Below are 26,578 nucleotides of genomic sequence, written 5' to 3'. Positions count from 1 at the left end.
CATTGACAGGACCATCTGTGGAATGAGAACACAAGCCAGCTGTGACCGACTGACACACGTCTCACTGTCCCCTTGTCGTCGCCTGCCTCGTGGCTCGTCACTAGAGCAGTAGTCTTCGACCTTTGTCCTCAAGGCCCACCGTCCTGGATGTTCTAGATGTTTCCCCACTTCCAACACACCTGCTTCAGGGAAACATCTAGAACATCCAGTGCAGGGAACCCCGAGGACTGGGGTTGACGGCTTGTGTCTGAGTCGAGCAGTCATCCTCGTATCAGAGATGATAAACCCCCCGAAAATTTAATAATAAATCAGCTATAAATCAAAAGCTTCACTTATGGATTGTGTAGTTACATGGGATGATACATGCGTTCTAGTGCGAGCGCCAAGTGGAGGAATAGGTGACGAGTTAGCTGGCAAGTCCTGCAAATCCCTTCTTGGTACAGGTGCAGATGAGACAGGGTTGAACCCTTCTTGGTACAGGTGCAGATGAGACAGGGTTGAACCCTTCTTGGTACAGGTGCAGATGAGACAGGGTTTGGCAAGGCGGGAGTGTGTCATGTCCAGGAGACAAACGTCGCATGTTTCCTACCCTTACAGCAAACACATGGGCTGTACAAGGACATCTTCAACTGTCCTGAACACACAGGATAAACAAGGACTAGTCATTGATCAAATACATCTATGAGAGCTATATACACTACCTTCCATGATACATCTCAAGATCTTGCATATTTACCTTTTCAAACAAAACACATTTCACAAGTATGAATATCAAAAATACTCTGTTAACGTTTCCCCCCCAATCCAAAACAACTTCATCACACGCCTTACACACACCTGGCACCACAAAGTCACAACGTTTGATATATTTACACACAAATATATATGACACAGCTTTTTTTATAAAATATCTTTGCCTTTCAAAAACACAAAACACAAATTGGTCATAAAACAGACATTCTATCACACTTTTTCAAAACCAACGTTCAAATGGTCACAGGTGAAGTGGGAGGAGCCAGGATGATTAAGGCTTTCTGATAGGAGCAGAGCGTAAGGGGGGGGGGGCTGGATTAAAGGGAAGTCTACCTCTTACAGAAACTCGCCCACCATCTCTCCTCTGTAAGGACACAAGATGGCTTTCCATATCAAGGCAAGGTACGGAACGGAAGCATCATTTTTTCGTCATAAGCATTCTGGCAAAGTCTGAGTTGGAGAGGGGCTTGGCTTGTGCTTTAGGGGGCGTGTCTCCGGCAGAGTTCACCGCCTCATTGGCTGGTTTGGACGTGGTCCCGTTCTCGGCATTCACTACGGGGCCGGTGTGGCGATTCAGGGAGCGGGGCAGCAGGGACAGCTGTGTGCGGCCTTTCCCCCTCCTGGAAAACAAAACAGTCACATCAGAGAACTAGCCATGGTTTACACTGTAACTGAGCCTTTTTGGCTCACCAACTCACATTGCGCACACACACACACGTGATCTTTTCTCCCCTCTCTCTCGGTGTGTGAGAGAGGCAGGGTGCGTGATTGAGGCAGGGTGCGTGATTGAGGCAGGGTGCGTGATTGAGGCAGGGTGCGTGATTGAGGCAGGGTGTGTGATGGAGGCAGGGTATGTGAGAGAGGCAGGGTGTAACTCACGCTCCGTAGGCCTGTCGAGGCACCAGGGTCCTGCTGGGTCCAGACAGGTCCAGGTTCCTGATGCGCCGGGGCGGGTTGCTGATGGCCACAGCCAGCGTGTGCTCCTCCACCACCATCCCGTCCATCTTCAGCACCGCCTGGGACGCCTCCGCCTCGTCAGCAAACTCCACGTACGCCAGACCCTGTAGGGGAACACGCTGGGATTAACTCACGTTCGCATGCAGATTGTGAACGATGTAAGTGAGGAATCGTTGTAGTGGTGCTGATTCTAACCTGACATCTGGTGGACCAACACCCTCCCTCCCCCCCTCACCTTGGGCTGCCCTGAGCGGTGAGTGACCAGGCGGATGTCTTTGATGGTGCCGTAGCCTCGACACATCTCCTCCAGCCGCTCCTTGTTGCAGGAGTAGGGCAGGCCAGAGATGAAGATCTTATGTCTCTCCAGATCCACGCTGTACTTGAACACCTTGAGAGAAACAAACGTAGAAGAAGAGGTTGCTTGGAGATGTTTTACAACACGTAGAGAGACTGTAATTTAAAAAAAAAAAACCCTAACCTTGAAGTCTGGGTTCTTGCTTTTGTCCACGCAGGGCGACACAAACATGGGCCTGCCGTTCACCAACTTCCTGTCCAGTTTCAGAGCCTCTGCCACCGATGCCCGGCCCTCGAACTGGACGTAGCCGTAGCCCCGGAAGGTTCCGTTCCCGGCGAACACCAGGCGCACCTGGCTGATGGGTCCGCAGGGGTGGAACTGCTCCCTGAGCCTGGCCTCTGGCTCGGCCAGCGTGTAGGCCAGGTTACTGACGAACACGCTGCAGTCGTCTCGACGCTCCTCTGGCTCCTCCTGGCTGTTCTTCCCGGACGCTGCTGACCCCGTCTGGCTCTGATTGGTCCCCTCAGGCTTGCGTCTGGGCGGGGCTTTGCTCTCCGTTTCCATGAACTCCTCCGCCTGTCCCCCCCGACGATGCCTCTTTGCACCTTGCTCTGTGAGAGACCAGGGCAAAGGATGTCATGAAGCACAAGGACTGTTTCAAAAACAGCCTTTTTTGTTTGAAACCCTGTCATGACCAGAGTTCAGAATGAGATGATAGGCTCCCTACCTGGCTCGTCACCCCAGTCCTGGAAATCCTCCTGGGCCTTCCTCTTCTCCCCAGGGCGCCCAGGGGGTTTCGAACCCTTCTTCTGGCTCTTCTTGTCTGCCCTGGCCCTCCGACGCTGCTCCGTCTTATCCTCCTCCTGTCTGGCCTGGGAGGCCTCCTTCACTGCCACCTGGAGGAAGGGAGGGAGGTCAGGGGTAGGAGAAACAGCAGGCAGCAGACAGAGAGGACACCAGGGTTCAGACATCAGGGTTCAGACAGCAGGCCTCACCTTGGCCCTCTGCTCGCTGACTCTGTTGAGCCGAGTTTCAGTCTTCTGTACGGCCATGTCCCAGTCCTCCAAAGAGCCTATAGGAGACACGCACAGATCAACCCCTGACGCAACTACAGCTTCTTCCTAAACTCAACTGAACTGCCCAGGCTGTGTCAAGCTGTGCCAGGCTGTGTCAGGCTGTGTCAGGCTGTGCCAGGCTGTGTCAGGCTGTGCCAGGCTGCGTCAGGCTGAGTGACTCACCCTCCACCCTCTCGAAGGAGAGCAGCACTTCACACACGTGCTCTGGGTAGTCTGAGGTGCACTGGACAGCCCTGTGGAGGGCCTTCCTGCAGTGGAGAGCATCTCCGTATGACCTGCAAACACACACACACACACTGTCAGAATCCTCATACGGCTCAGTTCACCCTCTCACCCCCCCCCCCCCCCCTCCCCAGTAAGCCCGAACGCTGACCCCCGAACTCTTGACCCCTGAACTCTGACCTCTCCAGGTTGTAGTACTCCAGCCACATGTTGGCGTACTTGGCGTTCCCTCGGGTCATGATGCTGTCCCACAGCTCCCGGGCCTTCTGCATGTTCCTGCAGTGCAGCGCCTGGCGGAGGGAGGAGAGGAGCAGCATGACTATGGAGGACTGACCTGGAGACAGGCTAGGTCACTTCCTGAGGGTGGGGACACAGGCTAGGTCACTTCCTGAGGGTGGGGACAGGCTAGGTCACTTCCTGAGGGTGGGGACACAGGCTAGGTCACTTCCTGAGGGTGGGGACAGGCTAGGTCACTTCCTGAGGGTGGGGACAGGCTAGGTCACTTCCTGAGGGTGGGGACAGGCTAGGTCACTTCCTGAGGGTGGGGACACAGGCTAGGTCACTTCCTGAGGGTGGGGACACAGGCTAGGTCACTTCCTGAGGGTGGGGACACAGGCTAGGTCACTTCCTGAGGGTGGGGACAGGCTAGGTCACTTCCTGAGGGTGGGGACAGGCTAGGTCACTTCCTGAGGGTGGGGACACAGGCTAGGTCACTTCCTGAGGGTGGGGACAGGCTAGGTCACTTCCTGAGGGTGGGGACACAGGCTAGGTCACTTCCTGAGGGTGGGGACACAGGCTAGGTCACTTCCTGAGGGTGGGGACACAGGCTAGGTGACCTGGGCCTCTTTCTGTCCTGTGTTTACCTCTATCCTCGCCCAGATCTGCATGATGGTACAGGAGGGGTCTCCACTCTCACTGAACCCTGAGGAGAACACACACACATAGAAGCACACACACACACGCGAGGTGAGTCCATCGTCCTGCAAGTGGGTGGATAGGTGTGGAGGGGTGAGGTGGAGGACTGGGGTTCCTGGGGGTGAGGTGGAGGACTGGGGAGGGGAGGGGGGTGGACTCACTCTCCTCCACGTCCTGCTTCAGGTAGTCCAGGGAGCGGCTGAAGGCTGCCCGCAGATCCTCCAGCTCCCTGCTCGACTCTGCAGGAGGAAACACCCCAATCAGCACATCTACGCATGGATAAGATCCATCTACATCCATCCCTGTGGGTGTATGTGCGTACATACATGTGTAACCCAAAGGGGATGCATATATACACACACACACTCAGTGACAGAGGGACGTGGTGTGTTGTGGTGCAGTGGAGACGTGCCTTCACCTTTGCTGAAGTCCACCCTCCTTCTCAGGTAGTCCAGGTAAGCCTGCCAGATGTCCACATAGTCTGTGGCCTGGATGAAACCGGCGGTCAGAGCCTTCTCAAAAACATCTGTCACACACAGACAAAGAAAAAACACACAAGACGTCAGGATTCTGAAGGAGGTCAGTGCTTGTGTTTAGTGTAGCAGACGGCTGTAAAGGGGATCAATCGATCGATCGATTGATCGCTGGTGGTGGTTACCGAGGACGGTGGTGTGTTGGGCTCCGTGTCGCTCGAGGGCCAGCAGGTAGCTCCTCCACAGGCCCATGGTCCAGGGACAGTTCCTGACCGCCCGGTCGTGACAGGACAGGACGATGTCTTTGATCTTCAGCTGGCGGTCCTGAAACGCAGACGGGAAACACGTCAGTAACCCTAGCAACAGCGCACCTTCCGTTTGTCACCTTCAGTGCACGCTGCCTGTTTGTGAAGGTGCTTCCACAGCGAGGGACATTAAGCTGTCATGTAAATAAAGCTACGGCAATTCAATTATGTCCCACCGCCATCAAATGTAATCACATTGATGATTAAGAATGTGTGACTTTAATCACAATACATTTTCATACTAGCGTGAATGCAATAAATTAATAAATAAACGGTCACAGGAGTGTCCAACCCCAAAATATTCTGAAATATAGTCAAACGTTCGCATAAAAACAAAAGCTGTGACACATTTTTATATAATATTTCCTGCCATCATCCCCCCACCCCCAGCTAAAAACCCACTCTCGCTCTGACGGATTAGCGCTTGCTATCTGTTTGGTGTTTGCAATCTTGGCATCTCATCAGCATCCCATTAAAGCAATTACCCAGCCCATGAATCCATTAGGAGGAGCTGCAGGCTGGGAGTGATGAAAGCGTGCAGAGCAGCGGGGGAGGACTCACTCACCAGGTACCGGGTGTAGCGCGCCCACATGTCTGGTACCAGGCAGTTCTCGGCCAGCGCGCGCTCAAAGATGATCTGGACCCGAGCTGGGTCGCCCTCCTTCAGCTCATACTCCATGTAGCTCTGGTACTCTGCTAGCTTAGGGGGCTCCGCGGCCAGCTGGGAGACACACATTTAGTCATTTTTTACATTTAGTCATTTGTACACACACACACACAAACACACGGACACGTTAGAGCCAGCTGTTCACGCGCGGCACACAGCACAAACAGCAGGTTTAACCCTTTAGAGACAACAATCCTTTGTCTTCCCTCATTAACTGGGAGTTATGAAATGGTGGTTGTTGGCTTGGTTACCGTACCAGAGCTTGTTCGTGAGGTTTGCTCTTGTGCATGTGCTGAAGAGCTCGTCTGTACTGCTGGGTCACAGTCTCAGCCACACCCTGGTCAGACCACTCCTCATACTCTGCGTAGGTGGCGTCCATGTCTGCAAGGTAACGCATTTCATTTAGCAGAGGATTTGATCAGAAGAGACGTACAGTACCGGGGGGATTTGACCCTGTGATCTGCTGTCAAGGTGCCTCTAACCACCGAGCTACACCCTCATGAAGCACTGGATGTGCACCAGCCCAGTTCTCCCAGGAGTCCCCTTCAGGACAGCTTCTGACACCACAGAGCCTAAAGCCTTTTCAAGGAAGCACGTTCATTATAAAAGGTACCAGATTGGGGGAAACGTGATCGCTCAGAAGAGAATCATTTTTCAGATTTTTTGGAGCGTGTCTTTGTTCTGATCCGGTGGCGTCACGTTTGCACGTTTCCTGCATACGCCCCTTCCCTTCTCCCCGTCCTCCTCTGGACCAAACAGCAGAGTGACAGACAGGCTTTCTGATAAGGGGGATTACACTGTGAGCGCTGGCACCAGTTAGTGCCTGGGGGAGGACTCAGTCGTTCCAGGAAGGCTTCTGGTGGCCGTTCATCCCCGACTCACAGAACCGCTCAGCCCCGACACACAACAGCACTATGCACTTTGTGAAGCTCTCTCTTGGAAGTCGCTTTGGACAAAAGCGTCTGCTAAATGAATAAATGTAAATGTAAACAGCAAGCGGACAGAGCCAGACCATCTGGCTCTCTCCTGGCCAGCGCTGCGTCTCGGAGCAGGACTGCTCTACTGTGACGGTGCTGCTGGTCACGCTGAGGAGGAAAGCTGTTTGTTCACCCGCTAGTCTGGCTCGCACCACCAGCAAAGTCCCTCGTCCAGACTAGCCGTCCGTACCACCTGCTCTCAGAGCCCCGGAGGAAACAGCCACCGTGAGCAACCTCTCTCAGCCCTGGTCCTCATGTCCTCTACCTTCTAGATGTTTCCCCCTCTTCCAACACACCTGATTCTAATGTATAGATCGTTACAAAGCTGTAACAATCCTTTCATCCGAATCAGGTGTTGGAAGAGGGAAGCATCTAGAACATGCAGGACAGCGGGCTCTGAGGACCAGGGTGGAGAAAGGCGGCCTTAGAGGAACACGGTAAAGCTACAGTCGATGTCTTACAACAGGCAGCAAATCCTCTCTGTTTCACACAAACATCCTCAGAGAAGTAAATAGCGGGATCCTTACCCATGAAGGGGATGGCCAGCTGGCGGCGGAACAGGGCGTGGATGCGTTCGAGCTGAGCGTTCACCAGCCCCTGCTGCTCCCGAGTGGGGACACTGCCAGGGGGGGGCTGGGGGGAGAGACACAGACGCTTAGAAACATCTGGATGCTTTCTTCTTTGCCTTCTAACAGTACATTTCTTTTTTCTTATTATCAGTAATGCCAGGCGTCCTTATTGAACGACGTGTTTTGAAATACGGAACAACCTCCGTGGAGTTGTGAGACGGAGGGAGGGGTGAGCGTGTGTGTTCCAGGGCCGTGAGTTCAGCCGCTGGGGTGAGGTTGGGGTGAGGTAGCTGGCTGCTCCTACCTGGACGGTAGACAGGATGGCGTTCTCAAACTCCCTGAAGGCATCCCACACTGTGGCTCCCTTCGTCATGTGAAGCCCCACCGCCGTCAGGGCCCTCTCAAAGATGCCCCGCACCTTCTCTATCCCGCCCGGAGACCCCATGCCCCCGATCGAATACTGAGCGTACTCCAGCCAGATTTCAGGGCCTGGGTGGCAGAGGAGACAGTGTGTTAGTGATGCTGTGGGAGACCCATACTGGAATAGGAATGGGGGTTGAGAAGAATGAAGGGATGGGTGGTTAGGCGCTAGTTTAGTACGTTCTCGCAAGTTTATTCCTCACATATGTAGTCTTTCACAGCTTTCTCAAACAGCTCGTACACTTTCTCCCGGTTGGGTTCCTCCTCTGTCATGCGAATCTCGTCTTTCAGCCAATCCAGCCAGATCTCTGCAGGACATATGGGTCAGCCTCCACATACAGCAACATCTACAAGAGTGACATGTCAGCCTCTATGTACTCCAATTGAAATAACGAACAAAACATATGTTGTTTGCTCTGCAATTCAGGCACCTTGAATGGTGCTTCAGCCGCCAAATGAATACAAGCACAACCGTTTGTGAGGCATAGTCAACAGCAACCGCAAAAAGTCACCGACCTTCCGTGAGAGGGAAAAGCTCGCTCATCTTTTGCCGTGCCTTGCGGAGCCGAACTAATTCGCCCTCTTGTCGGAGTAGTTTGATCAGGTCCACATGACAATTGTAGTCGAAAGCGTTGATTGAAAGCTTAAAGTAAAAAGGGCATAGAATCGGTAAGACCAACCATGTATAATTTAAACGGCAATTCATTCAACTTACAAGTAAGCGTAAATAATCGACCGGTGCATGCAACAAAAATACCACGTTTCCACATGTAAATGCTTGGGGGTACAGTAAGGCGCAATACATGGTGGTGACGAAAGGGACTTGTGGGGATATCTGGCGTGTTAGCAAGCTAACCACCATCTCAGCGAGTTGGCGCGTGTTTAGCTCAACACGTCGAGGTCAGGGATCAACAAAGTTCAACACAAGACATAGAAGTAGATGCAGTAGCTTAACAAGCCATGTAGCAATCGACATCTTTGTGTTACTGTCGCTTTTACACACTGGTCAGAACGTGACATTTACAAACCAGAGGAGATTAAAAGTATCACGACAGTAAATGTCCTCCTCTTTGGACAGTTGTATCTTCATCGTATATGCTAGTGCTAGTGCCGTCTCTAGCTGGCTTGCAGGCTACCTATATGTTGTGGAGTGCCAATAATGGCTATCATTGAAATGCAAATGAGTGTTAACTAGCTGCGATTGTCCATTGAGAGCAGGGAATATTAGTAGACCTAACTGTTCGAAGCGAACTTACTGTTTACGTTTACTGTGTGATTAGCTCGGACCGAGCCAGGCTAGCTCTAACTCCATTCATACGAACTAAGTAGCTAGCAATGATAGCTAGCGTCTAGCCAGGTCTATGAGATTTTGTACAGCAGATAGCTAGGTACAGTAGCACTAGCTAGCTCGTCAGCTACCTACCTGTTCTTCCAAACGTTGAATTTCAGCTTCATTCTCCTTCTCGTCCTCGGACGATTCGTCCTCCTCTTCTTCGTCTAAATTTTCGACCCCCATGCCTTCCTCTTCGTCCGACTCCATTTCTCTTTCCATCCCTGCATCTTCCTCCATGTCTTGCAACTGCGTTTCTTCTACGTTCCCTGTTGCTGCCATGTTGGAAGGTTAGTGAATGCTGCTGGAAATCTCTGCCTGGTAACAGACGGAACTGCCTAATGCAAAGGTAGAGCTTAATTCTGGTAATATCGTCAGTAGTATTGGATGAAGATACTATTCTAGCATGACAGCATGACAAAAGCGGAAATTAAAATACTGTTAGCTGTCTTTGTCTGCGTTAACTAGCTACTGTACAGCAATTAAATCAAGTATGTGCCTTTGTTCAATCTAAACCAACAAAATGGTTTGATCCTCAGACATGTAGGTTAGTGTCATTATAGGATTATTCCACTAGGTGGCGCAAGCAGTGCGTTTCCGAATCTCAACTTAATTTGAACAAACATGGCAGTGTCCATGCATAAATGCGTGAGTCCGTTGATGTTGATAGGTCGAAGATTATTGAGTCCGGAAATCAAGTCAGTATGTCCTTATCACAAAAAGGTAAATATATGCACCTCATTACTACAGTCTTGAGTTTGTGTGAAATTGTCAGCGTAGACAATGCGGCCTGATTTCTAGCTAACAGTCGTAGACTCATGCTAAAAAGCTAGTCTAGACAGCTTCCACAACAACTTCAGGTAGATGCTAATTAGTTTGACATCTAGCAACAGGGTGCTATTTGATTGCATGACGGCTTGGATCTGTATGTGTAATAGTATTACGGTATGATCTGTATTCTGTACAGTTTTTCTGGGGACCGTAGAGTTAGTCTTAACTAGCGTGAATGTGTAGCTCTAAAGCATTAAACTGAACTGACCTTCAGTTGACAGGCTGAAATAACGTTTTCATGGCAACCCTAGGTTTTATATTGAACATGAATTTAAAAACGACACTAGCGGAAATTATGGAATAAGCCAGTTAGGTAGTCTAGTTCCAGATAGTGTTTTCTCTCCACCGTATATTTGAGGAGCACGTTTCAACCGTCCTGTGTATATTTCTAGGTGGTGGACCATTATGAGAACCCTAGAAATGTGGGATCACTTGACAAAAACGCCCATAATGTTGGGACAGGATTAGTGGGTGCTCCTGCGTGCGGCGATGTCATGAAGCTCCAGGTAAATCCACCCACAATCTGTTTAATTGACTCATTTTGTTTACTATGATATTATATATAACTATGTTGGTCACGGTGGTCCACAGATTCAGGTGGATGAGATGGGAAAGATAGTGGACGCCAGATTCAAGACGTTCGGCTGCGGTTCGGCGATCGCTTCCAGTTCTCTAGCAACGGAGTGGGTGAAGGGTAAATCTGTAAGTAAACAACCCAAATTCAAGATCAGATATGCGTGTTGACAATGATATTACAACGACTTAATTGTATCACTGTTTGTCCATGCAGATAGATGAAGCTCTGAAGATCAAGAACACGCAGATAGCCAAAGAACTGTGCCTTCCACCAGTCAAACTGCATTGCTCCAGTAAGTGTAGCTGACCGGAAAAAAAAACTCGTTAGCCTCCTAAAACGGATTGCACTATTTCAGTTTTTATGTCCTGTCTTCTTTCATTTCCTCCAGTGCTGGCAGAGGATGCTATAAAGGCAGCTTTGGCCGACTACAGACTCAAGCAGAAGGACAACAAGAAGGAGGAAACCGTAGCTAGCAATTAAGAGTTCATTCTTCTCACTCAGTCGTGCTCTACAGCATCACAAGGCTCTGGGATCAAAAACGCCATTCTTGGGTCAAGAGGGATATCATTAAACAGCTGACTGCTCTCTCTGTATGGCAGAAGAGAAACTCGTTTGTCTGACTTCTTGCGGCTCCCATTCAATGTAAAGCCATTGGTCTGACAGACACCACTGCTGAAATGTCGGTTTAGATTTATAATACAATCTGCTCTAATTAATAGTATTAATTCCTGAATATGAATACATTATAGGTGAAATAAATAACTGGCTTCAACTTCTTGGAGATATATTCTACACTTCAATCCAATGGATGGGTACACAGAAATCTATATATGTAAATACAAGTTTATTTGTTATGCAAATGTTGTTGGCATTCAAATATTTTGTTGGCGAATGGTTAAATCTGAATGGACCCTGTGGGAAAAGTCACTCAACTTGGCATGAGGTATAGTTAAATTAACAGTAATTTAACTGCACTTGTAGTATACAACACAAATTATATATCATTATATACAAAAATATATTGTCAACAAGTGTATATTATCTTGTTTCATTCCTCTGAATAAACCAACTAAACCAACCAGTTAGTTGCTGCACTTGTACACTTGATCTCACGACCAGCAGAAACAAGTGAAAGACGTAAATACCCGTCAGGACTGCTGAAGTGGCGCCACCCTCTGGTGGTGCAGCAGGACGGTTTTCAGGACTAGCAGCACAGCCAGTGTGAGGAGAACGACCAGCACGCACAACACAGCCAGCAGGGCTATCACTGCTGGGCTGCCCTGGAGACTGAGAGGTCTGGGGGTGGGTGACGGGCCTGTCCTGCCAGGGGGCATGCCCTCTACGGAGGTTGAGCTATTTGGAGGGTATCGTCCCGTTGAGTTGTCCAAACATATTGGCTCCTGGACTGGCATAGACGGTGTGGGTTCGATGATTTGGGGAAGTGGGTTTACTTCGGTTGTTGAGTTCAGAGCCAAACAGTCTTCGTAGCTCATTACTTGTAACGTGTGGTGGTTTGGTACCATTCGAGCTTGCCGTTGCAGGTCGGATTCTCCATCGTGGCTTTCTGTCATGCTCAAGGTAACATCCAGTATTTTCTGTGTTGAACTAGACAGATCGGGAGTCGTGGTTTCCTCTGTGGAGATTGCCAGTGTTCTCTTGGGTCTCAGGGTGAAGCTGAGACTAGGGATGTTCTCGTTCGTCTTGAAGACCCGGGGGCAGATGACCATGACTGAGAGGTTCAGGAGCAGGCGATGAGCCAGGTGCTGTGGCTCCACACACACCATGTCGGTGGCCATCTTCAGCCCTCCCCCCAGCAGCCATCGATAAAGGTACAGGATGTCACACTCACACACCCACAGGTTGTCGGCCAGCTCCATGGAGCGGAGGCGAGGCATACCGTCGAAGGCGCGCTCCGGAACTGAACGTAGACAGTTGCTGTTGATCTTCAGCACCTGGAGGTTGACCAGAGCCGCCAGCGAGGGAAGGTCCAGGTCGGAGATGCAGTTTGCCGACAGGTCCAGGTGGGTGAGGGAGGAGGGGAGTTCCAGTGGGAGGCTCGTCAGCCGGTTCCCCTTCAGGGTGAGGACCTGTAGCCTCCCCAGGCCCCGCAAGGCCCCCGGCTGGATGGCCCGGATGCGGTTGTCCTCCAGGTCCAGACGGGTGAGGTTCCCCAGCTGCCGCAGGGCTCCGGAGGTGATGTAGGTGATGCGGTTGTCCTCCAGCAGGAGGCGCTCCAGGCTGGGCGGTAGGCCCCGGGGGAAGCGGCCCAGCTGGTTGTGGCTCAGACTGAGCTCTTGCAGGCCAGAGAAGCGGCGCAGCAGGTGGTCCACGTTGCAGAGCTGGTTCCGGGCCACGGAGAGGACGGAGGTGCTGAGAGGCACGGAGCGAGGCAGGGCCCGGAGGCCCAGGGACTCACACAGGACCAGGAGGCCGGGGCGGGGGCAGCAGCAGCCAGGGGGGCAGGGGGACGGGGGCAGGCAGGAGAGAGGAGACACCACACAGAGAACCAGGAGACCACGGAGGCACCCAGGCAGAGATGGCAAAAGTCCACACATCCTTTGCTCAAGTACGAGTACAGATACTCATGTTTAAAAAGCGGGGGGGGCAGGGGGGCAGAGGTGTGGAGGATGGGGTGTATGGGGGCAGGGGCAGAGGGAAGAGGTGTGGGTGAGAGGTAAGAAAAAGCAACAGGAGGTTAACAACAACTTGCTTGTTACACAAATAATCTACTACAGTTTATGAGGAACCATATGATTAAATATGATGTTCCTACTGTGGAACGATAACAACCAAAGACGAGACCTCTATTCTGATAATCAAACACTCACATCAAACAGCGGAACCACTGTCTCTGAATTGCTGCAAATGATTTGCATGCACGCATTAATATTCCGGCTATTTACCATTCCTGCTACACTGTGTTGTATGAGCTCCTCTCAAACGACAGACACGCTGTTGATGTGGTTCTTACATGGTCCCCGTGTCTCCGTCTCCAGTCACAACGTTCTCGGAGAATTCCCAATAGATGCCCATCAAAGTTTAATGACAAACCTTAAGGTGCAGTATTACTTGTTTTGCATCTTCTTCACCATCCAAATTAATGGCGCACTCCAATTCCGATTCGAAGCCAGAGAACAACGTAAAAGTGTCGTTGGACGATCGCAACCTTTGGCAGAGAAACGCAACGTAATTGATTTCTGAGGTTACACACGATTGAGGTACATCATCTTCCGGTGCGATCCGAAGCTCAGAGTTCATAAGGAAACCTCAAACCGTGTTGGCTGACTGACGGAACGAAGAATATGGGGGGTCCTAAGGTAATGAGCGGTCTCCTTGCCAGGTGGGAAAAGTGAGAGTGGACGGGCAGTATATTCCAGAATTATTTAGCACCTCACTGACAAAGGAGCAGGGAATCCGACCCTGTTGTGAGGCTTTTACGGGGCTCACGTTTCAGGCCGGACAACGCAGTTCTTAGTTTTGGGCTGGTCTGCCTTCATCTCTGATGTTTGCTCTTTGCTATCTCGACATTTCTGTCCCCTTGCCAAGAGATCTCACTACAATTTTGAAAACGTAGCTGTGTTTTAAATAATCGTTTCGTGCATGGTCAATGAATTGCTTTAAAATGCCCTCATACAATAGGGATGACAATACAACAATCTTGTACACACAACTATCTCAGTTTTTATATTTTGTGTATTGTCATTATTTTCCTTATTTGTGTGTTATTGCTTCAGTTTTACCAAATATGTTTTCATTAGAGATTTGTTCTGGTGAGGAATCCCAATTCAATCACTTTACAGCTTTGATATATGCTCAAGGAAGTCATCATTTACTCACCAACGTTTTCACAGACATGTCAACCCATAACAAAAAGACCAAGACAGAGATCTGAGTAGGATAAATCAAGGTGGTTTCACTTTCAAAAAGGCAATTTCAGAGCGAAGTATTCCATGTTTGTTGTCTGATGGCTGCTGAAATATTGATAGAAACGTGTAAGGCAGCCAGGAGGAAAACACAAAGCTGTGGTCTGCTCCAGGCTCCAGTGCCTCTGCCAGGCTTTGTGTTGGGGCATGACATTACAGCAAGGTGCCAAACATCAGGGCCAATCACAAATGTAGGCAGGTGAAACATCGTTTTCTTTTGTGCGGGTGTGTGTGTGTTGGTTCGTCCTTGAAAGTTATGTAGACACGTTCACAAATTACAGAAAACATAACAAAGTTTGTTTGTAGGAATTGGAGAACAGGCGTCACCAACCCTACAGTTATCCTCCAGAGTTAGACTACATGGCAGGAAATGATAGGATGCACCCAAAAAACATATCAATGCACACGCTGTGCCTCCTCAATTATAAACGTCCATCCTAGGTTTTCTATCAATTCTACTCAGACTGGGGTGAAACAGCAAACTTCTTTGTGTACTCCAAAAGACTTTCAGTCACAATAGTTTTTTTTCTTCAACAAATCTCTTTTATTTAATCTCAATAAAAAAGAAACTAAATTGTGTAAACTGATGTGTCATAATGTACAACAAAAGAAAAAGTATTTTGGACTCATTGTTCAAATGGATTGTGTTTGGGTATTGTAGTGTACACAGTTAAAGCTGACAGATACATATCAGAATAACCAAACACATCCAAACACATTTTGTCAGGAAATATTGGTCGCAAAAAGATAAGAAATAATCAAGTATTTGTTGTATTGGCACAGTGAGTGAAGTGATAATGAGGGTGTAAATATAATAGTCATTCTTAATGCATTTAAAAATTAAAAGAACAAAAACATTTAAATAATATTTATCAATGAGGAAATTAGTCGGTCTATACTGTTTATATTTTTGTACTGTAATGTACAAACACCTTAATTAAGATAATTTGAGGACTACACCTCACAATAGTTTAGCAACATGCAGAGAAACAAATACTGACAGCTGTTGAAAGAAACCACATGATCAACAGTTACACATTAATATGCTTTCTAATGAGGGAAATAATGTAGAAACAAAAGATGAGAAAAGATGAGAACAAGAAAAAAAGCGCGGGGGGGGGGGGGGTAGAGTCAAATAAGGCTTTAACACAAGATGCAGAAATAAAAAGTAGTCAGATTCTACAGGCAGGTTTTGTAGACAGCAGTGGACACCCAGGCAGCTTTGTATGGACACACAAGACCTCCCTCACCTCTTTACCTCTCCTCCTTCCCTCTTCTCCCCCAGGCCTCCCTCTCCTCCTTCCCTCTCCTGTGTTCCCTCTCCCCCAGGCCTCCCTCTCCTCCTTCCCTCTCCCCAAGACCTCCCTCTCCTCTTCACCTCTCCACCTTACCTCTCCTCCTTCCCTCTCCTGTCTCCTTTTCCACAACACTTCCCTCTATATCTCCCCTCTCCCCCAGGCCTCTCTCTCCCCCAGGCCTCCCTCTCCCCCAGGCCTCCCTCTCCCCCAGGCCTCCCTCTCCCCCAGGCCTCTCTCTCCCCCAGGCCTCTCTCTCCCCAGGCCTCCCTCTCCCCCAGGCCTCTCTCTCCCCCAGGCCTCTCTCTCCCCCAGGCATCCCTTTCCCCCAGGCCTCCCTCTCCCCCAGGCCTCCCTCTCCCCCAGGCTCTCTCTCCCCCAGGCCTCCCCCAGGCCTCCCTCTGCCCCAGGCCTCCCTCTCCCCCAGGCCTCTCTCTCCCCCTTCCCTCTCCCCCAGGCCTCCCTCTCCCCCAGGCCTCCCTCTGCCCCAGGCCTCCCTTTCCCCCAGGCCTCCCTCTCCCCCAGGCCTCTTTCTCCCCCTTCCCTTTCCCCCAGGCCTCTCTCTCCCCCAGGCCTCTCTCTCCCCCAGGCATCCCTTTCCCCCAGGCCTCCCTCTCCCCCAGGCCTCCCTCTCCCCCAGGCCTCTCTCTCCCCCAGGCCTCCCCCAGGCCTCCCTCTGCCCCAGGCCTCCCTCTCCCCCAGGCCTCTCTCTCCCCCTTCCCTCTCCCCCAGGCCTCCCTCTCCCCCAGGCCTCCCTCTGCCCCAGGCCTCCCTTTCCCCCAGGCCTCCCTCTCCCCCAGGCCTCTTTCTCCCCCTTCCCTTTCCCCCAGGCCTCTCTCTCCCCCAGGCCTCTTTCTCCCCCTTCCCTCTCCCCCAGGCCTCTCTCTCCCCCAGGCCTCCCCCTTCCCTCTCCCCCAGGCCTCCCTCTCCCCCAGGCCTCCCTCTCCCCCAGGCCTCCCTCTCCCCCAGGCCTCCCTCTCCCCTAACCCTGGGACTAGTGCTTCCTGAGGTGGCAGGTGCAGACCACCGGCTGACCGGCTGAGCTTTGCTGCTCCTCCTCCCTCCTCTTGGCTTGCTCCTTCGGCCTGGACTCCACTCTCCTCTTCTCCTCCACCTCCTCCTCCTCCGCCACCCTCACCTTTTTGACCTCTTGATGCCTGGGCTTGATGTCCCTGCCCTCCTTGTCCCCGACCAGGGCCTTGGAAGGGGTGCGCAGGGTGGGGGAAGCCTGGCTCTGGAACCTCTGAACGTGGTCAACCGCGTACGGCCTGCCCTGGAGCCCACTGGGGGGTTTGACCTGGTCCGTGTACTTCCTGGGTGGGTTCACTGGGGGCTTGTAAGCCTCTAACTTGCGCTTGTGGCTCATGGCGGAGGCACAGCAGATGATGAAGACCAGGACGATGAGGAGGGAAGTAGCCACGATGATGATGAGCAGGTTCTCCTGAAGGAAGTCCACCACTCGGCTGAGGACAAAGTCTTTGAGTCGGATCATGGTGGTGGTGATGGTGCCGGTCAGACTGGTAACTTCAGCTCCTCCAGCCCCAGTTCCAGCCCCAGGGGAAGGGATGGTGGTGGGGCTGAGGTGGACCAGGGGTGGGACTCTGGTGGAGGAGGCCACAGGCAGCAGGAGCTCCAGCTCTGCCCCGTCTCCACTGCTGTCCATGGACATGTTGAACAGCACCGGGGAGGCGTGACAGCCAAGGCCACTCAGCAGGGCCAGGGTCACGCAGGCCAGCTGAAGACACACAACCAGACTCATCTTCTTGTCAGGCCTGCAACGACAAGAGAGACTGTCCATACTCAGTAGAACTTGACAAAAATTCAGGACATGTTTAGTAAAAAAACTGTAAAAACGGATCATCGAGAAAACCATAAAGTATATTTCAACTCAAAACACAGTGTATTCCTGTTCAGCATGTCTCCTGTTCAAGGAAGTCATGCAGGAGAAATCTATTTTAGCCAGGCTGCAGTCATTACTTATTTGGGGTGGAGTCCGGGAGTTTGGCAGAGTTTTTAATTTGCATGGTGAAGGGAGGCCACACCACACCACACCAAAGCCCAGAAGAAGCTTGATTCCTTGGGTAGCCAGCGGGCGTGGGAGCCTTGTGGCCGAGCCCTCTATATTTACCCTGCAGCGGGGCGCTTCACCAGGGATGGAAGAGGGTTATTTCTGCTTGTAGGGGGAGCGTGTGTGGAGTCTTTGCTTTGGGGACCTGGTTCACTTTGACACTGCGAGAGCCTAATGGGATGAAGTTAGGTGTCAGCCGGTGTTTCTTGATTTCAATCCAAGTCATGACTTGGAACATGAACGTGTTTTGAAATGAGCTCTCTGAAGAAACTAGACACTATTTTTCCCCTCTAAGTTCTCTATTCCTCTTGTTATTTTTACATCCGTCTCTGTATCTTTCACTCTTGGCAACACTCTCATAAACTGTAAAAGTCATGCTGTGGTTTCATGTGCGCGTGTTTCAAGGTCAATCTGTAAACCATTTGCAGCGTACTTCTAATTACGTTATCACCCACTACTAGTTGAGTTACAGACAACTTCTAATCACCCTTGAGATTGTGACTCCTCCCCTCTCAATCTTCCAGTAAATACTATCCAGTCTGTTTCTGTGGTCATGCATGCCCCGTGTGTGACAGAAACTACCATCATGCCGAGTTTTCTGAAACTCCCTGCTTGTGCAGTCTGGGTGGGGAGAAACAGGGAAGAGAGCCTCCAACATGGTATTAGCCGGCCATAATTACATCTTCAAGAATAGAGCCTCACTTGGCCACTAACAAGCCCACCCTCACAGAAAGAGCATCGAGGATGATGGATAACTGTTTTCCAACCCTTCCTTACTGTCATGAGTATTTGGTAGTACAGAACATTGGTTTTCCTCTTAAACATGAACAGATCTTCATTCTTGTTCTATGATCATGAAGGATTCAAAATTTTTGATTAAAGTTCACCGAAAACCAAAACACATTCAATTTAAATCATATGCTAAATTGTTCTATAAGAAAAATACTGAAGATGACAGGGTTTGATAATACACTTATCATTTGGTACAACACACAAAAAGTCCTGACATTGTCCAACTTAACGAGAATTAAACAAGAAAAATATATACCTTACTTACAGAGGGATGCCTGAGGAAAGAGTCTTCTCCTGAGACAGTTATACCCAGAGACAGAGAGAGAACGAGAGCTAAAGAGCTAGGAGAAGAGAGGAGCAGTTAAATAAGTTAAAGAGGGTCAGAAACAAGCCTTTGCCTGCTCCTAGAAGTTATACTACAAGTTCTCTCTCCAACTGTAAAACTACCAGGCTGAAATAGGTCCACCCCCTTGCTTCTCATCCTCTTCTCCCTCCCCCTTCCCCATCCTCCAGCCTCCTCCTCTATCCCTTCCCCATCCTCCTCCTCCATCCCTCCCTCCCCCTCCCCCTTCCCCATCCTCCAGCCTCCCCATCCTCCAGCCTCCTCCTCTCTCCCTCCCCCTTCCCCATCCTCCAGCCTCCCCATCCTCCAGCCTCCTCCTCTCTCCCTCCCCCTTCCCCATCCTCCAGCCTCCCCATCCTCCAGCCTCCTCCTATATCCCTCCCCCTTCCCCATTCTCCAGCCTCCTCCTCCATCCCTCCGTCCTCGTGAGTAATGTGTGGTCGCTCACTGACATTGTACCCAACCTCAGGAGATGTTTGTTGAAGCTGTGATAAACACACCTGCTGTGAGAGTGGTGCAGCTGGGCAGAGGAGAGGGCAGAGGAGAGCAAGAGACACATTCACCAAGACACAGAAGGGACCAGAATAAAAGTAAAACCTTTACATGAATGAAAAAACTTTTATTTATTTTTTTATGTCATTTTTGTCGTTCATTTCAGAAATAGAATGGACCCGTTTGTCCTTGTCTTCCTTGAGGGTTTAGGTTGGTTTAGGTGAAGTTCTGTTGGCATATGTGAAGCCCTCTGTGATATTGCTTGTAAAAAGGGCCATACAAATGAATTTTATTTGGACAAAGATACAAATCCCTAGGTAGTCAGGTGGTTGAGCGGTTAGGAAATAGGGCTAGTAATCAGAAGGTTGCTGGTTCGATTCCCGACTGTGCAAAATGACGTTGTGTCCTTGGGCAAGGCACTTCACCCTACTTTCCTTGGGAAAATGTCCCTGTACTTACTGTAAGTCGCTCTAAGATAAGAGCGTTTGCTAAATGAGTACATGTAAACGTAAATCGGACCGCCACACCCCACCACAGTTGCAAGGCCACACCACTGTATGTTCCACGGGGAAGGTCGGCGGGTATTTCGGTCCTTCACAGGGCGCGTTCCTCGATCTCTCCGCCTCCTATAGAGCCCTCTCTAATTAAACCCTCCAGATTACAGCCTCTCTCTGCCCTGAACAGCCTGGGCTCAGGGAACGCCTTTCATCCCAACTCACATGAACAAACTCAACATAAAAACTTTACGGCCTGTTACAAGCATGTGTCTCAGAAGTCCGACGTCTCTGGATGGAGAAAGTCCACGACAACATGGGAAATCTCTTTCTCAGTGAAAAGCGATTTAAAAGCATAAAAAATGTATTAATCAGGAAATTATAACGCATAAAAATAAGCGCAGTACCTATTGTTCACTGCTAGTTTAAACACAGAATCCAGTTCCCCAAAGTCCAGCAGTCCAGGGAGGGGCACTGAGACACAGACCATTCTGTTCCTCATCGCACCTGTCCCATACAGTGGCATGGTGAAGACAAGGCCCCATCCACACTTTTAATGAAGAAAATCACATTTAACAGCCACATCCTCAGTTATAAAAAAAGACAAAAACATAAAAAGCCATCACACCCACATTTGGAACCCGCCCCCACGCCCTGCTCAGACGCCCTCCTCCATCTCCGTGGAGGAGGTCTCCAGGGAGACGCGGTCCCACGGACAGGCCCCTAGCCCTGGGATGGAGACGTCAGGAGCCCCAGGGCGGTCCTCGCCCGTGCTCATCAAGCTGGACATGCACACCATCTCTGTCCCTGGCAGCTCTTCAGACATCCGCCTGTAGCTGCACCTCCGGGCCCGCAGCCTGGAGAACAGGAGCAGGAGGAGGACGGAGGTGGCCAGGAAAGAGACCAGCAGGGTGATGGTGACCAGCCACCAGACAGCCTGACCCTCTGCCGCTGTTGGCCACGTCTCCGGGCTGGGAACGGGGGGGTCCGGCTTCACCCTGCCTGGGGTGCTCCTGTCTGTAGCCCAGGTGCTGGAGGAGGAGGTGGAGGAGGGGGTGGAGCAGTTGGAAGGGGAGGTGGAGGATGAGGTGTAGTTGGGAGGGGAGGTGGAGGAGGAGTTGGAAGGCGAGATGGAGGAGGAGTTGGAGGGGAAGGAGGAGGAGCAGTTTGTAGGGGAGGTGGAGGAGGTGTAGTTGGAAGGGGAGGAGGAGCAGTTGGAGGGGGAGGTGGAGGAGCAGTTGGAGGGGGAGGTGGAGGAGCAGTTGGAGGGGGACGTGGAGGAGCAGTTGGAGGGGGAGGTGGAGGAGCAGTTGGAGGGGGAGGTGGAGGAGCAGTTGGAGGGGGACGTGGAGGAGCAGTTGGAGGGGGAGGTGGAGGAGCAGTTGGAGGGGGAGGTGGAGGAGCAGTTGGAGGGGGAGGTGGAGGAGCAGTTGGAGGGGGAAGTGGAGGAGCAGTTGGAGGGGGAGGTGGAGGAGCAGTTGGAGGGGGACGTGGAGGAGCAGTTGGAAGGGGAGGGGGTGTAGTTGGAAGGGGAGGTGGCCAAGGAAGTGGGGGTGGTGGTGGAGCTGGGTTGTGGCAGGAACAGAAAGGCAGTGGTCTGTGAGGATGTGTCAGACTCAGACGTCCCCTGGCTCAGTAGATGTCTACTGACAACACTGCTGGACACGCACAGCAGGATCACCAGGGAGGAGAGTCTCTCAGGCCGGGGAGAAAACATGGCCGCCCGTCTGCAGATTCAAAACATGCACAAACGTCAACATCTTCCTTCCTCAGATAAGTTGACACCCATGAAATGTAAACTCATTTAACTCAAATATAGAAATGTGCACTTGTTGTACAGTTCAGTACTTGGATGACTATTAACTCTCAAATATAGTGGCTTGAAACTTTTGGAGGTTTGGCCTTTAGAAACTAATAATAGATAAAGGCTGCCTCTAGTGAGAGCGTTATCATAGTGATCTGTGTCACAACCACACACCACACACACACACTATCAGAAAGACATTTCACTCTGAGAGAGCTCTCATCCAAGCTCTCTAAACTCAAAACACGTACCGTAAACACTCAGGAACTATCCCCGTACCTGGACGCGCTGTCCAAGGTTCACTCCACACAACACTCACCTAAATGTCAAAGAGGAACGTCAGAGGGTGGCTGTTCAACCGTCTCTTCGTCTGCAGAGCGACTGGCAGCATGTCCTGGTTGGTGGAGAACACAGGAAGTGAGCTGGATTTCACCCTGACGACTCACACTCACTCCTGACGCAATGTTATGACTATATGAGGGTGTACAGACAGAGTAGATTCGTTTTTTTTCTTGAACTTGTATAAAAAAAAACAAGAATATTAGTAATGATATGACTGCTTTTTGCTCTGAATCAGCCCCTGAAAAAACAGGTTTAGTTAAAGACATTTCACCATTTCATTATCATCACCAGTAGTTATTTTATTTGTGTTGTTGCTTGATCAGAGGCCTTTTCTTGACTCTGGAAAATTCAGATTTTAATGAACAGAACGCCAATACAAGTTTCTTTTTTTCCATTTCTTTATTCATTTTTCTGATAATCATTGAATTTTGATACTTGAAGCAAAAAGAATGAACAGAAATGCTGAACAGACCTCCACAAGAGGCTGAATCCTGGTTTGTATTTCTTCTGTGATTCACGTCTCTTTATGGTCCTTTGTGTGTTTGTAATACCTGGGATGGCGTGAAGGTGCTGTTCTCTCATGACACATCGCAGCGAGGACAGGGAACGAAGACAACAGGACAACATTTAAAACCCACTAACCAACCAGAGAAACTAATTTCAGACCCCCCCCCCAAAAAAAATACAAAATCAAACGGAGCAAAAATAAACAAAAAGGTCATGTTATTTACAACTCTTTCAACTTCTAGGTCTTTGTTTCAAACATCACGTACACATCTCTCTCTCTTTCTACAACACATTTCTCCAACCTACTGAGTCCCTCTGATTAGCTCATTAATTAACTAATATTCCACACACCACGTGTCTCATATAACCCCCCCCGTCAGCCTAAGACATCACAAGTCGCTCCCTTAACGCTGAACCTCCCGGATGCTTACATCTGAGCGAAGGGGGGGGGGGGGGGGGGGGGGGGGGGGGGGTTTGCCTGCTGACAAACATTTCTTACACTTTCTGTATCGAGCACTGAAGAGTCAAGTTTACAATTCCAGCAGCCCATTTCTTTCCATCTAGACTCTGCCACACACACACACCTGCATATCTCTCACTGCCTTGAGCACTCTGGTGGCCACCTCTATGGTGCCACCTCTATGGCACTTCCTGGTGTCTTGTGGTCACAAACTTTAAAAAGGCAAACAACTAATTAAACCGCAACCATATTACAAACCCCTCCCTCTAGGAAACATGACGAACAGTATGACAACAGAACTCATTTAGCAGTTGGCAACACCTCCTAAAACCGTCAAACATTTGTGACAATCCTTGGGTTATTTCTCAGCGACAACACAAAACTATTTCAAGGAGAACCATTTCAACAAACGGTCGTAAAGAGGACACCAGGGAGAGGAAGAACAATCTAGAACATTTAATATTGTGTCACACGTCCACAACGTGGAGCTTTCTGGCCTTGTGTGTCACAAGACACAGGACACACACACACAGTCGGTACGGCCAGGCCACACTAAAGGACTTCTGCAACGGGCGGGAACTGTAAACGACACCGCAGCGTCTGCAGGGATGCTAAGGCTGAAGAGAGCTACAATCACGTGCAGAATGACCCCGTCCGTCACTGAACCTATGAAGCTGAGAGTCTAGCGCTATCCCCCCGTCCCCTGACACAAAACCAACGGTGACTGGAATTCCTTGAAGTTATTCAAGTTGTTCGCTCCTAGAGGTGAAGAATGGATACGATACGTTACATCTGGTATCAAATGAGAGAAAAAGTTTGTTTAGTAGAACAAGCAGAGATAAAGAGAGAGCAGGATAGAAAAAAAGCATATAGAGTAGGCTATTTCAAAAAGTATTGAGAGGAATGAATGCCTTGACTAAAATATCTCATTAACCGTTTCCATGGCGAGGAGATGACACAGGGTGGTCCCCGTTGGATGATGTCACAAAGAGGAAACGCAGTAAGGAGGGTTCAAAGCTCGCCGGCTGCTCGCATGGCAACCAATCAGAACGCGGGAGGGGAGAGCGGGAAGGTTCGCACAAAACGTACAGATACAAAAACTATACCATACGGTTACCGTGGTAGCCAAAATAATTACATTAGGAGGAATGTCCTAGTCACTGAGTATTTGGTAGTCAGTCAGCAGATCTCCTGGTTGTTGTACAGTTATTGGTTGATTGTTGATACTCCCCCACATGGTCCCTCATTGTAAGAATTTTTCATTTGAACAAAAAAAAAGAGAATAAAAAAAAAAGGTAAATAAACAAATACTGTGAAGGAGTATGTGTAAACTGCTCCTCTAACATTTGGCAACAGAAGGTTCTGAGGAGACCGAATACTGAACCCTACGTAAAAAAAATAAAAATAAACACTTTTGGATACGACACAGTACATGGGAACTGTTCAGAAACGGAATAGTCTTGGTCATGATAAAAAAAAAAAAAAAAAAAGGAAAATGTAAGACTTTAACAACTAATAACTCACTTACTAAAACAAATGTTATTTTTTTCCTTTCTTTCATTAAAATTCTGGAATATTTACGGTCAGTTTGCCATGTTTCTCTTTCTGTGGTACAGGAGAGAGTTCGGGGGGCAGCTAAGGGAGAGAAAAACTAAAGTTCATCCGGAATGTTGCTAGGGAACCGTTGCTAGGCAGGCTTCAGACGGAACGCTGTCATTGTGATAGGCAGTGAGGGGTCCGGCCCACCTGCTTGCCAAGAGATCGTCCTGAATCGTAGAATAGGTGGAGAGGGAGGTGGGGGAGGGGAGTTGGGGAGGAGGGCGAGGTTAAATGGCGATCTTGGACACCTGCTCCTCCAGCTGAACAATCCTCTTCTCCTGACTGCTGACCAGGTCCTTCAGGGACTTGATTTCATTCAAGATCTCGTCCAGCTTGGCTTCGTGTTTCTGTGGGACACAGAACACAGAAGGTGGTGTGTGAGAGGCCTGATTACAGGGTGAGGGCTGGGCAGGGTGAGGGCTGGACAGGGTGAGGGTGATGGGCAGGGTGAGGGTGATGGGCAGGGTGAGGGTGATGGGCAGGGTGAGGGTGATGGGCTCTGGTCGCTGTGTGGTGGGCCAGGAGGAGGAGCAGGGAGGAGGGGAGAGGGGAAGGGGGAGAGGAGGAGGAGCAGGGGAGAGGTGGTCTAGAAACCACATTATGAAATCGCAGCCACAGTACAGCAGGGATATCCAACCCTGGGAGCTCCCAGGTCCAGACAGACATGCAGACAGACAGACAGACATGCAGACAGACAGACATGCAGACATGCAGACAGACAGACATGCAGGCAGACATGCAGACAGACAGACAGACAGACATGCAGACAGACAGACATGCAGACAGACAGACAGACATGCAGACAGACAGACAGATATGCAGACAGACAGACAGGACTCACGATAGAGGGGGTGGGTGAGGCAGACTTGGGGGCCGTGCCGATCTTCTCTGTGTTCTTCAGCTTGTTGTCCAGAACGTTCTTCTTCACCACCTTCAGGTCCCGGTTCTTGCCGGGCACGTAGCCGTTCCTCAAGGAGATGAGGATGGGCTCTCCGTTCTTCCCCTCGAACCACTCCTCCGCCTCCAGGACGCAGTCCGGCCCCGCCGTGTCGGGGTACAGGTCGTCCTGGAACAGGTCGCTCTGAGGGACCGGGGGGGGAGAGGACCGTAAGAAAACTCACAACAGCTCAATTGAAAACCTTTAAACCCCAGGAGCAGCGATCCCAGCGTCTCGTTAGAGAGAAAAAGAGAGAGAGAGAATGAGACAAAGCATGAGAGAGAGAATGAGAGACAGAGGGAGACAGAGAGAGAGCATGAGAGAGAGAGACAGAGAGATAGACAGAGACCGAGACAGAGAGAGGGGGAGAGACCGAGACAGACCGAGACAGAGAGAGAGAGAAAGAGATCCTGTCTCACCTTCCTAGGCACCGTCATGATGATGGGCTCACACTTGCGTTCGTGCAGCTTGTAGAACCTGGAAACAGGAGAACCCAACGTGAGCTCTCCTTCAGAACACGACCAGCCTTCCTGTCACCCACAACCAGCCTGCTGCCCTTCCTCAGCAGAGACACGTGCAGCCGCACAGCTGCTCGTGGCCACGCGCTGCCCCCTACAGGACACTACCAGCCAACACCAGCCACCTCCTTCACAACATCACTAATTAGCGCCGCTGGGAATAATGTGGTGTCATATGATGAATTTACTTGCTAGCTTTTATCCAAAGCGACGTCAGGGGGGAAACTAAAGCAAAAAATGTACTGGAAAAATATGACGTTTAAAAAAATATATGAAAGATCTCAATGTGCATTCAAACTCTCTAACCACGGAGTTCCACCTGACCCAGACGAGCTGGGGTCTCACCTGGCGATCTCACACTTGTTGACGTCTAGGCCCCTCTTGGGCATGTACCCCATGCCCCTCTGAGGCTCCTTGGTGGTGAAGGTGCTGAGGTAGTGCACAAACGGAGCCTCGTCCGTGATCTCAAAGTAGCGGATGCTGCTGTCGCCCTGGGAGACACACGGGAAGATTTTATGCGTTTCAATATGGTGACCTGATGGTTTCCTGACCACACGGGTCAGGGGTCGGGCCTGGGGCAGACAGAGGTTCCATTGGAGTCCTACCTTCCCACAGAGGTACACCACGCTGGTGTCAG

The 26,578-nt window shown here is 50.4% G+C and overlaps 5 protein-coding genes across 10 annotated transcripts in view; 1 reads left to right on the top strand and 4 right to left on the bottom strand.

Annotated features, from left to right (window-relative positions):
- Nucleotides 1–82: 82 nt before the first annotated feature.
- On the bottom strand, nucleotides 83–9,437 carry sart3 (spliceosome associated factor 3, U4/U6 recycling protein). Of its 4 annotated transcripts, none has more exons than XM_047016836.1 (19): nucleotides 9,053–9,437; nucleotides 8,146–8,272; nucleotides 7,833–7,937; nucleotides 7,514–7,698; nucleotides 7,168–7,273; nucleotides 5,920–6,044; nucleotides 5,562–5,717; nucleotides 4,877–5,015; nucleotides 4,631–4,744; nucleotides 4,380–4,457; nucleotides 4,167–4,225; nucleotides 3,484–3,593; nucleotides 3,244–3,356; nucleotides 3,001–3,077; nucleotides 2,733–2,901; nucleotides 2,189–2,616; nucleotides 1,946–2,098; nucleotides 1,633–1,814; nucleotides 83–1,373 (listed from the first exon to the last, which is right to left on the bottom strand). In XM_047016836.1, exons 1-19 carry the CDS (start codon nucleotides 9,239–9,241, stop codon nucleotides 1,172–1,174), a joined length of 2,817 nt encoding a protein of 938 aa, XP_046872792.1. In that variant the 5' UTR covers nucleotides 9,242–9,437; the 3' UTR covers nucleotides 83–1,171. The 4 variants fall into 4 exon arrangements, with proteins under 4 accessions (XP_046872792.1, XP_046872793.1, XP_046872794.1 ...); XM_047016837.1 differs by having other exon boundaries at nucleotides 4,637–4,744; XM_047016838.1 differs by lacking the exon at nucleotides 9,053–9,437 and having other exon boundaries at nucleotides 7,833–7,976; nucleotides 8,146–8,232.
- Nucleotides 9,438–9,517: 80 nt separating this feature from the next.
- On the top strand, nucleotides 9,518–11,126 carry iscu (iron-sulfur cluster assembly enzyme). The gene is made up of 5 exons (XM_047016863.1): nucleotides 9,518–9,682; nucleotides 10,183–10,296; nucleotides 10,382–10,492; nucleotides 10,581–10,659; nucleotides 10,756–11,126. The coding sequence occupies exons 1-5, from the start codon at nucleotides 9,584–9,586 to the stop codon at nucleotides 10,845–10,847; spliced, it is 495 nt and encodes a 164-aa protein (XP_046872819.1). The 5' UTR covers nucleotides 9,518–9,583; the 3' UTR covers nucleotides 10,848–11,126.
- Nucleotides 11,127–11,167: 41 nt separating this feature from the next.
- LOC124464920 (SLIT and NTRK-like protein 6) lies at nucleotides 11,168–14,491 on the bottom strand. The gene is made up of 2 exons (XM_047016849.1): nucleotides 14,205–14,491; nucleotides 11,168–13,533 (listed from the first exon to the last, which is right to left on the bottom strand). Exon 2 carries the CDS (start codon nucleotides 12,920–12,922, stop codon nucleotides 11,516–11,518), a length of 1,407 nt encoding a protein of 468 aa, XP_046872805.1. The 5' UTR covers nucleotides 12,923–13,533; nucleotides 14,205–14,491; the 3' UTR covers nucleotides 11,168–11,515.
- Nucleotides 14,492–16,527: 2,036 nt separating this feature from the next.
- tmem119a (transmembrane protein 119a) lies at nucleotides 16,528–18,894 on the bottom strand. Of its 2 annotated transcripts, none has more exons than XM_047016860.1 (2): nucleotides 18,702–18,894; nucleotides 16,528–17,357 (listed from the first exon to the last, which is right to left on the bottom strand). In XM_047016860.1, exon 2 carries the CDS (start codon nucleotides 17,342–17,344, stop codon nucleotides 16,580–16,582), a length of 765 nt encoding a protein of 254 aa, XP_046872816.1. In that variant the 5' UTR covers nucleotides 17,345–17,357; nucleotides 18,702–18,894; the 3' UTR covers nucleotides 16,528–16,579. The 2 variants fall into 2 exon arrangements, with proteins under 2 accessions (XP_046872816.1, XP_046872815.1); XM_047016859.1 differs by having other exon boundaries at nucleotides 18,711–18,894.
- Nucleotides 18,895–22,300: 3,406 nt separating this feature from the next.
- Nucleotides 22,301–26,578, bottom strand: part of coro1ca (coronin, actin binding protein, 1Ca) — a 24,923-nt gene continuing 20,645 nt past the window's right edge. For both annotated transcript variants that reach the window (XM_047016834.1, XM_047016835.1), the window contains exons 7-11: nucleotides 26,547–26,578; nucleotides 26,287–26,432; nucleotides 25,843–25,900; nucleotides 25,328–25,567; nucleotides 22,301–24,833 (exon numbers count right to left, since the gene is read on the bottom strand). The exon at nucleotides 26,547–26,578 is cut by the window's right edge and continues 73 nt beyond it. In XM_047016834.1, the coding sequence (XP_046872790.1) occupies nucleotides 24,714–24,833; nucleotides 25,328–25,567; nucleotides 25,843–25,900; nucleotides 26,287–26,432; nucleotides 26,547–26,578 (596 nt within the window). In that variant the 3' untranslated portion in view covers nucleotides 22,301–24,713. The remainder of the gene's footprint in view (nucleotides 24,834–25,327; nucleotides 25,568–25,842; nucleotides 25,901–26,286; nucleotides 26,433–26,546) is intronic.

The sequence above is a fragment of the Hypomesus transpacificus genome, unplaced genomic scaffold (assembly GCF_021917145.1).
Source record: "Hypomesus transpacificus isolate Combined female unplaced genomic scaffold, fHypTra1 scaffold_42, whole genome shotgun sequence".
Lineage (NCBI taxonomy): Eukaryota > Metazoa > Chordata > Actinopteri > Osmeriformes > Osmeridae > Hypomesus > Hypomesus transpacificus.
Note: the sequence above shows the minus strand (reverse complement) of the source record. Positions and strands in the feature narration are given on the sequence as shown.